This window comes from Pterocles gutturalis, unplaced genomic scaffold (genome assembly GCF_000699245.1).
Source record: "Pterocles gutturalis isolate BGI_N339 unplaced genomic scaffold, ASM69924v1 scaffold2787, whole genome shotgun sequence".
Lineage (NCBI taxonomy): Eukaryota > Metazoa > Chordata > Aves > Pterocliformes > Pteroclidae > Pterocles > Pterocles gutturalis.
Genome location: NW_010107638.1, coordinates 28,539 through 45,495, shown reverse-complemented (window position 1 = coordinate 45,495; position 16,957 = coordinate 28,539). Strand labels below are relative to the sequence as shown.

The 16,957-nt window shown below is 34.6% G+C and overlaps 1 protein-coding gene across 1 annotated transcript in view; it reads right to left on the bottom strand.

Moving 5' to 3' along the window:
• The window catches only part of ATM (ATM serine/threonine kinase), a gene marked incomplete at its 3' end in the record, with an annotated part of 57,888 nt that overhangs the window by 13,849 nt on the left and 27,082 nt on the right, over positions 1 to 16,957 (bottom strand). Inside the window, exons 26-43 of the mRNA XM_010088168.1 lie at positions 16,884 to 16,954; positions 16,159 to 16,277; positions 15,861 to 15,987; positions 14,217 to 14,416; positions 12,406 to 12,580; positions 10,503 to 10,667; positions 10,086 to 10,226; positions 7,919 to 8,009; positions 6,342 to 6,513; positions 5,792 to 5,933; positions 4,971 to 5,147; positions 4,398 to 4,572; positions 3,729 to 3,816; positions 3,216 to 3,371; positions 2,183 to 2,291; positions 1,311 to 1,399; positions 1,113 to 1,215; positions 1 to 34 (exon numbers count right to left, since the gene is read on the bottom strand). The exon at positions 1 to 34 is cut by the window's left edge and continues 139 nt beyond it. Coding sequence (XP_010086470.1) covers positions 1 to 34; positions 1,113 to 1,215; positions 1,311 to 1,399; positions 2,183 to 2,291; positions 3,216 to 3,371; positions 3,729 to 3,816; positions 4,398 to 4,572; positions 4,971 to 5,147; positions 5,792 to 5,933; positions 6,342 to 6,513; positions 7,919 to 8,009; positions 10,086 to 10,226; positions 10,503 to 10,667; positions 12,406 to 12,580; positions 14,217 to 14,416; positions 15,861 to 15,987; positions 16,159 to 16,277; positions 16,884 to 16,954 — 2,334 coding nt within the window. The remainder of the gene's footprint in view (positions 35 to 1,112; positions 1,216 to 1,310; positions 1,400 to 2,182; positions 2,292 to 3,215; positions 3,372 to 3,728; positions 3,817 to 4,397; positions 4,573 to 4,970; positions 5,148 to 5,791; positions 5,934 to 6,341; positions 6,514 to 7,918; positions 8,010 to 10,085; positions 10,227 to 10,502; positions 10,668 to 12,405; positions 12,581 to 14,216; positions 14,417 to 15,860; positions 15,988 to 16,158; positions 16,278 to 16,883; positions 16,955 to 16,957) is intronic.

Below are 16,957 nucleotides of genomic sequence, written 5' to 3'. Positions count from 1 at the left end.
AAAGAGTGTGGCAAAGCCCAAAATTCTGCAAAGCCTGGAATGAATAAAATTACTGAAAGTTGGTTTTCCTCCTTTAGTAAACTGAACTGTTTCTTTTTTAAAGGATTTGTTTTACCTTTGGAAACAAAGATGACTCTGTGGGTAATGTAGAACCATTAGTATTTCTAAACTGATCACTATATAAGATGAAAACTTCTCAGTAAGACTACTAATCACACTATTGATACCTGCAAACCTGAAAAAACAGTTTCATTACGACTGTGGCTGGCATTCTTTGAAACAAATTTCTATGTTGTGTTTCAAATTAAGTATCTGTTCACATTTCTCCATTCCATCATTCCTGGATAGTAAGTGAAAACTGTATTTGCTTCTTAATGAACTGTTTTTTCCTGGTGGGATTTGAAAAAGTTTCCTACAATTCCTAAACTCCTATCTGTTTGAAGACCATAACGACTTTATTATTGTGACCACATATCCAGGTTATGTGTGCAGCCATTACAAAGGAGAAACACAATAGAACTTTAACAATGATACTAAATAATTTAGGGTAGGAAAAGAAAAGTACCATAGGAAAACAAAATGAGGGGAAACACAGATATACCTGTGCTGTGTTATTACAGAACTGGTGTAACCATTTTTAGGCTAACAAAGCAACATCTTTTTCAGGGATCAAAATAAGACAACATCAGTTCTATTTATTTTATCAGAAATATCACAGTTTCAGTAAGATAGGTGCCATAAACGGAGAGGTTTAAAGAATGAGATGTCAAAAATAACCGATTACATTGCTTTTTATACCCTGTTATTTTAGGAGCTATCCGAATTCTGTATACAATGAAATAGATTTCTTTTGAAATTTATTATTTCAGAAAATTCATTATGTAAAATAGGAATTACAGGTGAGTGACAAGAGGCCTAGAAGCCTTAATGTTTTCAGGACAAATATTGAGTTGTCTTATATTATGCAGTTTGGATGCCTATTACAGTGGGCTGAACTTGATGACCAAGGAGATCTCTTTTAGTCCTAAAACAATTTTGCATTTACTACAAATGACTCTCAGTACAACGAATATTGATTCCTACATTAATTTCCTATTATAAAATAATATTACCTCTATTATTCCTGCCTGCCGAGTAGATGGAGAGAGGCTTGCCTCAAGGTCATATGTTACAAGAGCTTTCTCCCACACTGCTTCATGCTCATATGTTCTTATCCTGTTTTAAGTTGAAAACTTATTGTTAACTTAAGTTCCTTACTAACAAATGAAAGCAATGAATTTAAAGAACACAAGAACATTAATAAACTATACCGTGCTAATGGCTGTAACATTCTTCCTCCACCACAGCCATAGAGGCTGTCAGGTTCCCCAATGCTTCTATATATGTCCATGAGAAGGTCCTAGAACACGCACCATAAAACAAAGAATTACCTCTTTTGGAACCAGTTCAAATTAATTTTATACATACCATGTAAGTTTATAAATACAAGTCCTTCCATGTAACATGTTGTCATCATTGCTTTATTTTCCTTTATGCAGTATTTGAGCCTGCTATCATGACAGGAAGAAGTTTTGTAGTCTAGCAAAACTCCTCCGGACTACCTAATTTCTCTGCTAAGTTATTAAAATTGCACTGGGCCTTAGGTGGACTGGTTGAAAAGCAGAAGGCAGTAGTACTGAATGAGCATCAGACATACCAGCAAAGCAACGCACTTTAAAGGTACGCAAGCACAGTTCTGGAATAATGAACCACAGAAAGAAATAACCTAGACAAGGCTACCGAGTCAGATTTTATGTATTAAATAAACTTGTAGGAGATAATACTACTGTGGTTTTGATTATTACAACTTGCTACACCACTTTATTTTTAATGAATAAATCTCTCTGACAAAACAAACTGAAAAATACTTGTCTGGTTACTACTACGGGGTCAGTTCTTTTGGAGAACAAAGTCTGCTTTTCTGCAATTTAAAATTTGACAGTTATTTAGTGTTTCAGGTGAACAAATACTCAATTTAACTTGTTTGGCAAGGCCATTGAGTTCACTTTGAATCAGAGCATGAGGAGAACTTTCAAATATAGTTTTTGAAGTTCAACTAGACCTGCCTTTAGCTCAGATGAAACCTATTAATTGTAATTATATGATACGGTTTGCTTTCAGATTATGAAGCACGCACAGGTACCTGTAAACTTATGCCAGTTTCCTCTTTACTTTTTTCGTTCAAAATAGTAATAGTTGTTCTTTGACTTTCTTCTTCAAATGTCAAACTCTTAGCTGCTTTAAAAGATGACCTAAAATAAATGTTTCAACTGGTAAAGTTAAATGAAATTTCAGACAAAGAACTAAAGAAATTCTGAAACAACATTTAAGAAATATGGGGTACAAAAACCAAATGCAAGATCAGGCCTGCCATATCTCCAGGTTATTCAAAATGGCTCTCCACCTGAATGACAAAGTGATCAGAGAACTGAGAATATCAACACCATGGGATTTCAACATCAAAGTAGGTTTTCAGGGAAAAAAACTTTGTAAGGTCTAATCTTTTATTAAATCAAATTGCTCTTGTGAACACCTGAAGCAAGAATGCTCTCTTCCGGGAAAGAATAAAAGCAACTACATTATATATATGCTTACCATCATACTTTTGTTATACATTCACTACCTTGGAATTATTTGTTGCCAAAACAATATTTTGTTCTATATTTTGATCTTGCTAGACCAGAAGACAAAGCTAATTGTCCATTATAGAGGAAAACTCCTACAAGGATCACTCAGCTCTACCCACATAATTCTGGTCATCACTCCGTGGTTTCTTTCTCCCCTTGATTCACTTCTGGCTGTAATTTAACCACTAGCACACTATTAATTATGAGAAATAGAACCTGAAAAGTGTTAAATTTAGAAAGCAAAATTCTATACATTTAGCATTCAGAAGCATTAGCTTTAGTGAAGTTTCTCCAGAACACACACTACTAAGAAAACTTTCTGCTCAGAAGTCAAAATGACACTATTTTGAGGTGTGTCACAGCTAGCAAACTAGCAAGGCTGGGATCACACTCAAGGACTGGTAGAAATATTTTCCAGGTCACTAGACACACCTAAGGAACTTTTTTAAGTTTCCTTGACTTTTTATGTAACAAGACACTACTGGGACACACAAAACATGATCCTGTTTACCAGAAATGTCGAGAAACTGTATTACTCAGGCCTTGTACCTTTCTTGCTGTTTGTCTCTATTTATCTTGTCTGCGTAGATTTCTGCATAGAGCAAGGCTGTGAAGTGAGCAGCACAAGACTGTGCTGCTATAGCAACTTCGAGATAATTCAGATCTAGCCAGAAGCTGTCATCAAAAACTGTACCTGAAACAGATCTGATTAAAGACTTTAATACTGCTGCAAAAGACCTTCTCTCTAACATTAAACAAAATAAATCCAATCTAACGATAAAGCCTTCCAAAAGTTAATTTCAACTTGACCCCCCAAAACCCATACCACAAAAAGTTTATCAGACAAAAAGTTTTTAGAAACCTCCTCCATAACACAGTTCAGCCAAGTTAGAACCCTTTAAGGCTAGCCATATAACTTCTGTAACAAATGTAAGGTCACTACTGTATCTATCGTTCTTTAATTGACATGTTGTCTACCACATCCCTCTCCCTTAATCTAGAGCATCAACAGATCTTTGAACAGTCATAATTAAAGTGACACTTTGGAAAGCTATAATTCACCTCTTTTGTCTTCTTAAGTAATCAACCACAGCAAGCATGGCTCGTCGAGATACTTTATCCAAACTTCTAAAATTTTGGCTTTCTTGCTCTGGGATGTGGATTTTGAAAGAAAGAACAGAATGAACTTTTGACATAACATATCCGTTTACAAAATAAAAAGGTGTATTTTGTCCTCACGAAAATAACTAAAAACTTCCTTGGACGGCATTTCCAAAACTGAAATTAAGTTGAATGTATAGGAAGACCATATCAACACCAGGCAGAAGCTATAGCAGGGGTTAGTCTTTTTTCAAAGGGGAAAATCCAGGTGAAAATTGCCTTTAATCACTCTTGTTTGAGTAAGAGGAATTTACTTGCCAACTTGTCATTTTAAGAGACAGTCCAAGAGTCAAACTTGCAGCACACAACAATAGATCACATCTGAATTCAGCAGTAAACATTATCCACTTGTAAATAAGAAAAGAAGCTACACAGAAGAAACTACTTGGGCACTAACAATGAACAGCTTCAAAATTACTAGTATCTCCACTGAGAAAGACCGAACAATTGGACAGAAGCTTATAAAATTCTGTCTGCCTACAAGTGCATATCGTAGGTTTGATGTAAGAAGATAAATTTTTCACAACCAGAATCCCTCTTTCAGCTGAAACAAAAATACTCTGGCATTACCTGAATCAGAATTTGGAGGTGTAGTAGATATACTAGATGAGGCAAATCTGCAACAGGCTGTAAAAAACTTCCGGATATGAACTGACAAAAGATTTCTCCCAGATTCATCTGAGTCATGAAGAAGGATATCATGAATCAGGTATGGAAGCAAAGTTTGACACAAGTCTGTTTTCACCTGGAAAACAATCATGCACAGCATCTGCTAAGAAAAAGAACCAAAAGTCTTTCTTTCTCAGGTTATAACCAAACTGACAACTCCATATAAACATGCAATGCTTCAGAAAGAACATGTAATATGAAAAATGTAAACCACTCCATAGGACTATGCCGGCATTCACTGAAAGCAGTCGTATAAAGTTAATCTATGTTCACAATTATCTCTTGAATCTTGTATTTCAAGAGTGTATTTCACAGGTATCTGCAATATCTGACTACAAAGGATCTGAATGATTGTCAAGAAAAAGTAAGTTAATAATAGAAATTACTGTTTGCTATCAAGATGAGTATTAAAATATTTTTGTGTATCGCAGTGCACATATATATACATATATACATATGTATAATTTAGTTCACCTCACATAGTGGCTTCATTAACTGCAGAACTTCATTTTGCACACCTCCACTGTCCAGTATTGAACTAGTCAGGTGCTTAATCCAGGTCTCATGACTTTCTCCCAGAGGAATCCAGAGGTTTGTGTTATCCAAAGTTTCTAAAGAAGCTTCTGTATCATTAGCAGGTATTGCAAAAAACTAGAAGGAAAATATATGCATTGCAAATACAAACAAATTAAATGGCATTTAAAAAAAAACATACTGCAATCTGCATAGACTAAAACATTAAATCTTAACTGTGCTTTAACTGATGGACAATATCAATTTTGTTCATGTAAATGTAAAGTTTTCCAAGGAAATCCGAAAACATTAAAAATAAAATTTTACTGATGACATCAACAAGGTCACATTAGACACGACTTGTAGGTTACAAATCAAAAGTTTGAAAATCAGGAAATATCTGATTTATGGTAAATTATGCACCTTTTTTTTTCTGACCTATTTTCCACTAAGGTTTTGCATCAAACTATACTGGAATTCTGAGAAAGAATGTATTAGATTACCAAGTAGGTAATCAAAAATTGTATAATAATGAAAGTACGCAGCTTTCTAATGTTAAATTGGTGATTTCCTATGTGAAGAAGCTGCAAATGCTGAAACAGAAAGGAGAAACACATGTACAAAAGCAATCACATTTGCAATCAGACTGATTAAAAGCCCAAATTTTGCAATCGTCAAAGCCTATGTCAAAAATATTTTCAAATTTACTTTTAAATATATACATATTTTTATGTTTTCTCTACCCTGTATGCCATATAAATAAGGTATATGAGAAGTAGTACCTTTTTCCTAGACATTCTGAAAGGCTGTAGATAGATTAACATGGGATCAGCTTTATTTTTATAAACTTCCCAAAATTCAGTGCCAGATTTGGTGGCTAATATGTTTTTCAAACAGGAAACAGCAGCAGCTCTAACATCAATACTGAAAGAATAACACAGTATTTTTAATTTCAGATATTTGATTTTCAAAATCATCTTCATAAACATACAAGACAAATAATTCCACAATCAAACAATGTGTGCATCAGATCAGAAAATTTTGGACCAGGATATGCCATTGCATATTATTTTTATCACGCAAAACCTCAGTACTGCTATCCTCTATAGCACAGAAAAGACCCTCTGGTTCAAGTCCAACTAGAAAATTTCTAGGAAACAAGCTAAGCTCGAATGGATAAGCAATCTAAGACTTAAAGAAGCACATGGTTGGATATTAACAGGTGTTAGTAACACTTTCAGAGTGCTACTCTGAGGTGATTTGAAGAATGTACAACTTAATGGCTCCTATTAAGCTTTGAACTAAATAAATTAAATAAACAAGTATACTCACCAATTATCTGTTAAAGCTATATTTATTTGAGTTAACACTATGAAGACCCACTGAAGTTTTCTATCTTCAAATAAGTCCATTGCTTTCAAATCCAGCATATTTTCAGCACGCTGAAGAGCTATGGCGGAGAAATCCATGGGACCTATTTCTCCCAAGCAACTTCCAACAGCCTCTGCAAATGCAGGTAATCTTACAGTCTTATGCACACTAAAACATGGTCTCACCCTAAAAAGTCGCAATTAATATAAACTACTTTTAGGATTGAGTTTATTATGGGGTCAAAAGCTGCAAACATCTATAAATAACCACTCGAGGAGCTTTACGATTAAGATTACATGTATACAAATTCTGCAGCTTAAGATTCATAAATAATACAGTTTTACTTTCTAACTCCATTTTCTAGGAGTGCCTATGACTCTCGATTTTGCAGTTTAAATCAGATACAGATTTTATTTTTGCTTGTTTAGAAAAAGTTAAGTGCAAAAGGTCAGAAACACAGCCACTAAGAGACACTCATTTTCATCCCCTTAGGGGAATGAAATACAAACACTAGCCTGTAAACTCATTAAGAATTAACCTACATTTTACATAAAATGATGTATCAATGTGTTCCTCATTTGCTTTCCAGACAAAATATTTTATAAAAACACATTACTACATACAGGAAGAAACAAAACAAAATTGACCTTGAAAATAGTTCTAAAAAAAGGATGTTAATGTTCATCAGAAAGAAACCAAAATCTATTTTCCTGCTCTTTCCTTCACACTTGGCATGTGTCTTGAGAATGTTTCCATTTTCTACAACATTGTTTTAACCACCAGAGCAAGTAAAGAACAGACTGAAGATATACAGTTTGTGTTTTGAACCAAATTTCACAAATCATCCAAGGAAACATAACGCAGAAAAGGCTGAAACTTACAGCTTGCAGAGGTGCTGAAGAATGTATCATACTGAAGTCAATGCGAGCGTCAATTGCTCAGCATTTGTGCTTATCAGTTATTAATCTTAGACAAAAAATATATTAAAGCAAATGTTCTCATTACTTATGTTTCTGTCTAGTTTAGACATGTAATTTCAGTAAACATCACCTTCACAGAGGTACTTCCTGCTTGGGGAAGAGTGGATTTGGATTTTAGCTTTAGTGCTTTGGATCAAACATTAATCAGGTGCTCAAAGTAGATGGTGAGAATAATTTTAATAATACAGAAGACACTTCAAGATGGAGAACAACTATTTTAATTTCCACTAAAATATGCCTCTCAAATTTTCAGATTAAGTTCTCTTCAATTTTTGTTACTATTTTTCAACCTAATAAAGTGACCCATTGTAACAACAGATGACTCTTCATTGAGTACAGAAGAGACCAGGGTCTAAACTGATGACAATTTAAGTTATTAGTCAAAGCTGTAAAATACAGTGACTGAAAAGAAGACATATCACACATTCTAACATTCCTGATAGCTACCTCTGGCGGCAAATGCAAAACAGCAGTGGGAAGTAACATTGAGAACAACCACAGTTTCAACCTGGGGTTTGCAACGACAGCCCTAGAGGCCCGTAGGACTAATTAACTTACCCAGCACTGCTTTTTCACCTGTATGGTTAACTGCCATCTTGGACAGCTGCAGTAAGCTCACCACCAATTTCACTACTACAGAATCTTCTGGCTTTTCTATCATTCAGAAAGAAAAATAAACCCCAAAAATGTCACTGGGTATATGTAATGTGAACATATTAGAATAAAACACTGCTTCAGTATCTTTTATCTACAAATGTCAACACGTATTATTAATGTTGAAGCAAGTTGGTATTAAACAGGACGTTAAAAAAATATTCATTTTTCTTATCCATCATGTCTTGAAAAAATTCCTAGGCATTTGACTACGGCAAAGAACCCACAAAACTAGAATACACAAATGCTACTATTTTCAGTTTTTTGATGTAGAAATTATAATTAAGTACAGGAAATATTAGCATACGTTAGTGTACAAATGTTATTTCAAACAGTGAAATCATACTGTGTGACTCCACTGACAGCACTTAAGCTAATACCATCATTCTGTCCTAAATCTGAATCCCAGGACTATTCCAAATCAGACTTTCTGCCAGGAACTATCGCTGAATTTTACTAGCTTTCAGTTGCCTAATTAACTCTGCCGAATTATAAACTCTCACGATGGATATTTCCTCATGTATTTGCTGCCTGCCTGAGGTCTTTTTTTTTAAATAAGCATTCCAAACAAAATGGTTTTGCTGTTTCCAGGAACAAGGCCTAGGAAAAAAAAATATTATTTGCCAATGAGAAAAAAATAAAAGCAGTATTTTCTTTAAAAAAAATCCTGCTGCCCTGTTGATTGGAGTGGAAACTTGGAATCTGTCTTTGCTTGTTGACATTTTTATAAAAATGAATATACACGTGGTCAAACTGCTGTAGTTATTTCTTAAATGTTATCTTTTAGCATAGAGTTTTAGAGCCTTTATCAATAATTGTTTTTTTACTTCTTTTTTAACACCTAAAAGGATAACAATAATAATGTTATTTGTAAGCTCTTAACAAACTTTTAGTATAAGGCAAAATCGAGACAACAGGCCCATCAAGCCTGCTAGCCTGCCTCCAACAAGGCAAGAGTATTCCTTCTCAGGTGTTGGCAGTCAGCAGATTGGGGATTTCTGAACAGATCTTCATACTTCATAATCTCTATGAGATATATCGAACTCCTTTTAAGGTCCATTATACTTGTGATCTCAACAGTAAGTGGCAGTGACTTCCACACTGTATATATTTTATTTGAAAAAAATCCATGGTTTCTCTTGCGTAACTGCTGCCAGATAATTTAATCTGTTCTTGTACTGTGACAGAAGTGATAAGTGCTCCCTACTCAGCTTCATCATACCATTCACCAGTTCATACACCTCTGTATTCCTATTCAATCTCTTCTCCAAGCTCACAAGGCTCTCCATTGTTGGAAGTGGTTCCACACAAGCTTGTTGCCCTTTTACTAACTGTCTTTTCAAGAAGAATTTTGAGACTAAAATGTAAATGATATTAAAGATGTGGTGATATAATGCACTCACACCATGGCCTTATGACTACTATTCTTCCCAAAATTTTACTTTGCACTTATTTACAATAAATTACACCAGTTCTTTTTATCTTCCCATCCTGCGCACAAGCTGATGAAGACTTGATGTAGAGGAGAAAAGTGAAATAGTCTGGCACAACCATCTGAGTAGGCTGGAACTGGGTCTGGACTGGGGGCTGAAACAGAATGCTGCGATGTGGCAAGGTTCAACTAAAATAAATCCTACCCTTTTAAAACTTCAGTGAGCTTCACTTTCTAACATACTATGCCTTTAATAAAATCTAGCTACATTACATTTAAAAGAGTAGGGAGATTAATATATTAGAAAACTCAATAAGCAGCCACAAAGCAATATGCTCATACTATACACTATCCTAGTCATTCACAATCATAAGTACTCCATGCTGAAAGTAGGAAGGGCATTTCATCCTCCTCTCTCCCATATAACACCTTATAAAATATTAATAATATACTCTGCTAAAGATACTTGAGATTTTGCATCAATAATAAACACCATTCTGATCTGCATGTAAAATTGTCACATTGTTAAACGTGCAAAAACCAAGACATAAAATAAAGCACTGAATGCCAAATTAGAGTAGGGTTACATTGCTACATAGCTAAAACCAGATACAAAATAAATAAAATACATAATCAGACGTCAGTACCCTGGAAATTTTTCAAGAGATCCTTCATCTGATCTTTATATTGTTCCAATTGTTTGCGTAAATCATACAGTCCCTCAAGTCGTGTTAAGGGCAGAGAATCACAAACACCAATTGAGAGAAAGTGATTAATTTCCTGCAAAACAACAATTTGTATTAAGCACACAGAGCATACAAATAAAGGCTTCAGATAAAGAACTGGCTCTCAGCAGTCCACAATGTGGTGATTACTAAATGGAAAATAAGAATGGAGACCTACAAATACTTTGGTCTCTGAAACTGGCAATAAAATAATGCACATGTCTAATTAAAATCTTTCTCAAGTACACTTATTGCTAGAAAATTTTTTTCTTTTGAAAGTTTGCCTTACAAAAAACACTATGCCATGAGATACACTTTAAAATGTGATTACCTCCAAAAGAGAATACGGTCCTTTGTTGTATTTTATCTTCTGTTGAATTGCTCTCAAATCTTTAAAAGCAGAATATTCAGGAAAAGGATCTAAGCATTTGATTGCTTGGTGCAGATTTTCATTATCCTTATTATCTACCACCAGATACTTCAACAAGCCTAGGACCTGAACACAGAAAATAAATGAAAAACAAAAAAGGCAGAGAAACATTTTTGAACCATATTTCTTATTCGGGTTATAAAGTTTGTATTTCTCCAAGTTCCATTAAACTAGGGACTCTATAAAAAATGGTAAGATAATTTATTTACCCTGTTAAAAAATATAAAATGTTTAGAGGCTTGGGGAAATCACAGATACATTCTAACATAGTGAGGCGTTTTTGCTGCTCCCCCTCCCAAATAGACATCAAAGCTTTCATTCTCACAGCCTGCAGTTTTATCTTGTCTTTTGATGAAGCACATTTCAAATACTGGCCAATACAATCATTATAATATTGTCAATTCTTTAGCAACACACTGCACCCAAGCAGTCTTTCTGATGTTATTAGTACTTTATTATTCTTACTGACTGAAGTGCCAGGAGTCTGAAAACTGGACAAACGCCTAAGTATCATAATTTACTGCCCAAATCACTGAACTCTGGCAGAATTTGTTTTATAACAGATCTACAACATGAATAAATGCTTGCTAAAGGGGTATCACACTTTCTTATGCAAAAATGCTGATTTTATGTTTTACTTACAAATCAATTGGATATTCAATCCAGGCAGCTTTGAAGAGTCTACAATATAAATTATGTTACTTGTATTGACCTAAAAATGATTATCTAGCCTCCATTCAAAGGTAGAACAAAAATATAGAGAAGAAACTGAAAAGTGATCACTAGAGAAAAGACTTCCTTGCAGCAGTATGATATGAGAAGGTTTCATATTTGATATCAGTCCCAGTTCAGAGAAATTTCTGCTCTCCTCACTTTGTTTCTGCCCAGGGATGCCCTGCCACATTGCCTTTGCAGTTGTGCATGTACAACTGTTTGCAGCGACATATTATAAATCTGATCATGACCACTAAACTGGGAAAAAGATTGCCAGGTTATTTTCAGCTAGATCAGCATAGCCGACCGGCTGAACTGGAAGTACAAGGAGGAGGACAATGCAGGGCTACACTGCAACCACGAAGGTGCACATGGTACCACGGCATCAGATTAAGCCAGAAGGCAACCATGAGGACTGAAGTGCACCTCACCTTCAGCTACTAATTATAAGTCTCTGAATCTAAGTGTATTTCCACTCCCAGCAGAATGCACATACAAATCATCACCACAAGGAAAACAAGGCTTGTCATACAACAGAAACTGCTTCACTTCCCTTTTGCCATCACCAGCAGTTTACGAATGTCTAGGTTCACTCTATCTTTTCCTTAATGGTGCAACTGATTTGGTGTCTCTACTCAACTACAGCAACAATTTTTCTGAAACTTACTCTGAAGGTTTTAAATCTCTTTTGGATTTGGCAGAAGAAGGAGCACAGATTCAAAGCAGACATAAAAGAATTTACACCACCATTAAAGCTCTAAGAATTCTGATTTTTTTATAGACTAAGTAAATAGAGAATTAGAAAGTGGGACAGTAATCTCAGCAATTATGATACAACTACATCTCTATCACTGTTTAAAGCCATAGGAATTACATATGGAATATAATATCTGTCAAAATAGAAGTACCAAAAGTAAAGACACTTTTATTTAAAAAATTAAAGGTATGGTGTCGCATCCCAAATATTTTTAATATAAATCTACACAGAAAAAATGAATTAAAATTGAACATGCGTTAGATATAGCTTTTATAACAGTGAACATGAACTAAAAAGCTAACAGATATGGAATAATCAGCAACTCAAAACTACCTGTTCCTCAATCTCAGGCTGATCCACGGCAAGAGGTATTAGGGTTCCTACAATAACATGAAGGTGGCTCTCTAGAGCATCACTGCAACACGTAACTGCTGTGTGGCAGACACGATGAAGAAGATCACAACAGAGTGAGAAGCTGCGCATGGATATATCTCTGATAATAACAGGTCTGTTACAGGAAACAAAAAAGTTAAATTAAAGAAATACAAACTGTCATTGTCTCAAGTACTAACCTATCATACAACAGGGAACAATAGGGGAAAGGGAAATTATAAATAAACTTTATAGGAGGAACTGACTATAAACTCTAAAATTATCAACTCAATCAGCTCTAAGGATTCAGCTAAGGAAACATGAGCAAAATAAAACACAGAATGTGACTTTAAAAAAGAGTAAAAAGCTTAAAGGGAAACAAAACTACAAAAAAGAAAAAAAAAAATCCAACCCAAAAAGTCTTTTAGATTATTATTTGCTGGAACAATGTTGACAGAAACAGAAATAAGTGGAAAACATGCTCCTCTCTCTCACATAACCACTAGTTTAAAAAAAAAATAAATATTTAGGTTACAAAGGCCACCTGAGGATTATCTAGTTCAGCTTCCTGCCTGAAGCAGGGTCAGCTTCAAAGTCAGATAGGTTCTCTGGGTTTTGTTGAGCTGAATTCTGACACATTTGTGAATCAATTGTGGCCCCAAACTGGACACAGTGGTCCTACTGCAGCTTTTTAAGACTCATTGGTTAAGGACTACTTCCCTCAACTTGCTGGCAACACTCTTTTCAGCACAGTCCGGTTACACAGTCAGACTTCAGTAATGAAAGGCACACTGCTGACTCATCCAACTTGTCCTCCAAGATTGCGGGGTCCTCTTCTGCAAAGCTATTTTCTGGCCAGTTAGCTCCCAAGCCTGCACTCATGCATGGGATTATTCCATCCCAGGTGAAAGGGTTAGGGGTTGTCTTTGTTCAACTTCACAATGTACCGGTTGTCCCACTCCTACAGCCAGATGAGGTCCTTCTGAATGGCAGAGCATGGTTGTTGCCCTCCAGGACACCAACTTCCCCTGCCCCAGTTTGGTGTTGATCACAATAAGAAGTCTTATAATAATGGCATTTACCATAAAATCCACAGTTCTCTTCAATATTTCAGGCTATGAAATGCTTCCAACAAGCAAAGCACTTAAACTTGCACTTAAACTCAATGACATTTAGGTGAATAACTGTCTTGGAAATCCAAAGCTAAACCTCAAGTAAAAAAATATCTCTAGTAAGATTAGAATCTCTATTGAAATCTTAAGCCTGATGAAGTACCAGTTTTCTCCATCTGAAGGCAAGCTAAGATAACATGTACCAAATCTCAATAATTTTGTTAGCTACTTATTGGTGAGAATGTAAATGTCAATACTCTTTATTAACTCAATAAACACATTTTATTTGACATGTGCTTACTTTGCACTTAACTCCACAATCTGAATTTTTCTTCTACAACCTTTAAATTCCCAAACACATTGTCTGTCATCAAAATATCCCAACACTTCTTATTTCTACAATTTGATAGCCTACTATAGATAAAAAATTCTGCAGTATCACAAACTTTTAAATACAAGGATAGCACAAAACATTCCACTTTTTAGTAAATTGTAAATTTAAATTCCAAAATTATCAAAGAAAGGCAACTTATTTTTTTCTTTCAGCAAATGTCAATTATTTCCATAAATGAATTAATATCTAGTAGCGATACTGAAATGTAAGGTTGTAAGAACAAAGGAGTACAGATAAGAAGAACAAGATACAACTACCATATTTACCTGCTATTGATGTGGTGAATGAGGGTGTAAATTACATCTCGGAGGACAAAAGCCCATGCTCCTCCTAAACCATCTTTTATCTCTTTAAGTAACAGACTAACAAACAAGTGATAAATTGTAAGAACTCTATGTTTCTTGTAAATGTTGCTTGTATCTGACGCATGCTTACAAAGGGCTAGAAGGATTTTCTGAAATGAATCCTAAAAATACACAGAGTAAAAAAATAATTTATAATGCCAATACAGATACACTTTACATCAAGAAAAAAACTTAAGCAATAAGGATATACATATACATATATATGTTTTAAATGGCATGGACAAAAAGGCTCAATTACTTCTGCTGCTTTAAACAAACAAAAGACCTACCTAGAAACCATTTCTCCAAGCAGTACTATAAGCCCCATACCTCGTAATTTTATTTTTCTTTTTTTTTCCCCATCCCCTCACATGAGAAGGGTTATGTCCGTTTTTCAGAAAACCAAACAGTTACGGCAGTTCTCACCAACAGGAGAAACATAAAATAAAAACACTATCTTCAATCTATATTCTTTCAAACATAATGTTCATATGTACAAAATGCATTATTTCATAGAACATATCAATACAGACTGCAACTGTCAAAACTGTAACCTTAAAAAAAAAGTAACTATCTTAAGCACTAGGCAGATTGTGTTACATTTTAAAGAATTTATTCCTGGACATTAAGAGGCATTTCTTTACTGAGAGGGTGGTCAAACACTGGAACAGGCTTCCTGGAGAGATGGGCGATGCTCCAGGCCTGTCAGTGTTGAACAGGCATTTGGACAAGGACCTTAACAACATGATTTAACTCTTGTTCAGCCTTGAATTGGTCAGGCAGTGGGACCAGATGATCATTGTAGGTCCCTTCCAACCAAAATATTCCATTCCATTCCATTCCATTCCACTCCACTCCACTGGCTGGCAATATTCACTTTTACACTCAAAAGATTTAGACAAACATGATCCAGAAAAAGTTTTTTTTCTAATTTTTAGATTGTTTATGGATACGCAAAGGAAGTTGTTGACAACATACGCAATAAAACAGCATAAACTTTGAAAAGATACATTTCTAAGGAATGATGTTACAAGACAGTAATGTCTATTTTAAGATCTATTTTAAGGGCTACATAATTTTATATGCCTTCAAATTTGCCTTTAACAACCAAAAATCAAATGTCTAAAAATATCACAGACCATAAAATTTCACACTGTTAGTAAAGCATGCAAACTTTAATATCTTAATTGTAGGTAGTATTTAGAGAACATTGTCCAAATACAGTTATTTTACTATGTTCTTCAGACATGTGCCAAATAAATAAATTGCATCTAAATTGTGTCAGGTACATAAACATTTCCAACCTTTAAAATAATCCTCTCTACTTATACATTATTTGGTATGTATTATATAATGCATGCAATAGTTCAATCATGTAATTTTTGTAAGGTTACTTCATCCCTGAATGTAGGACTTTTCAGAAGGCACACAAAAGAACAGAAAGGTTTCTAAGGTTGTATTTTTTTCTGCATATACACACGATGAAAATGTCTAATTAAACCAAAATGTACCCATAAAGGAAATTTTATATTCTACAGAAAAAGAAAATCATCATTACATACTTACAGGGCTTTTAGAAAGAACTGCTACAAGACTTTTTAATTTGCTTTTATGACAGTTGCTAATAAAATCCAAGGTTGCCTTAATCACATAAGATGGAAAATGAGGAGGATTAGGAGCAGGATCCAGCTCCCTAAATGAATAAAAACGCATGTGAGAAAGCATGCCTGTGATACATCATCACTCATGACAAAAAAATCCTTTAATTCTCAACTTGAAGGCCACCTCTTCATATGCCTGATGAGCACATTTTAACGTACATTATACAAATACACCCAGCATCAGAATTCCTACAAACACGTACCTTATATATTTACTCAGATGACCTCCTTCTTCTACTGTGCTATCAGGTGGTTCATGTAAGGTCATCAACAGTTCAACTACAATCTCTGGTAAGTTATTATGAGATAAACTGTCAACTTGCTAGAAGGGGAAAAATAGTGTTTTCATAAGAAAAAAACATTTTAGCTAAAATAATTCAACATTTCTTTTCCTTCTAAGAAAACCTATTTTTTTCTGTCTGGATTCTCTATTTATTCAATTTTCCATAACATACAATTCATTCAGAAGTTAAGCCTGGTTATGTTTTACCTATGGCACTCATAGGCAGAACAATTTGCTTTCCTACCGTATCTGGAAAAAAAAATAAATTTTACTACTAGTTTTGAATACAGAGTCTGCTTCCGGGGAAGATGGCTCCTCACCAAGTATTAACAGAATATTTTGAAAGGAAAACATGACTTACTGAAACAGATATATAACAGGGAAACTCAGGGATGTATAATGAATGGCAAAAAAAATTTTTATTATATTCTGAAAAAAATTACACTTGAAGTCAACTGTCTGCCTGAAAGTTTCTATTGAATAGCTACTTGAAGAACTTATGATAAAAATTTGGCTAGCTTGGCTTTATTAAAATAATAATTTATCTATAAGCTTGAACTATTTACATTTTTACAAAATATATAGAAGCTTGTTTCAGAGCTGTTAAATGCCACAGAACTCGATTTAAACACTGAAAACAGATACCTGTTTTCCTAAGCAGCTTTCCTCCATAAGCATGTCGTAGACTTTAGAAGCCGTATTTCCTTGCTCTACTACTT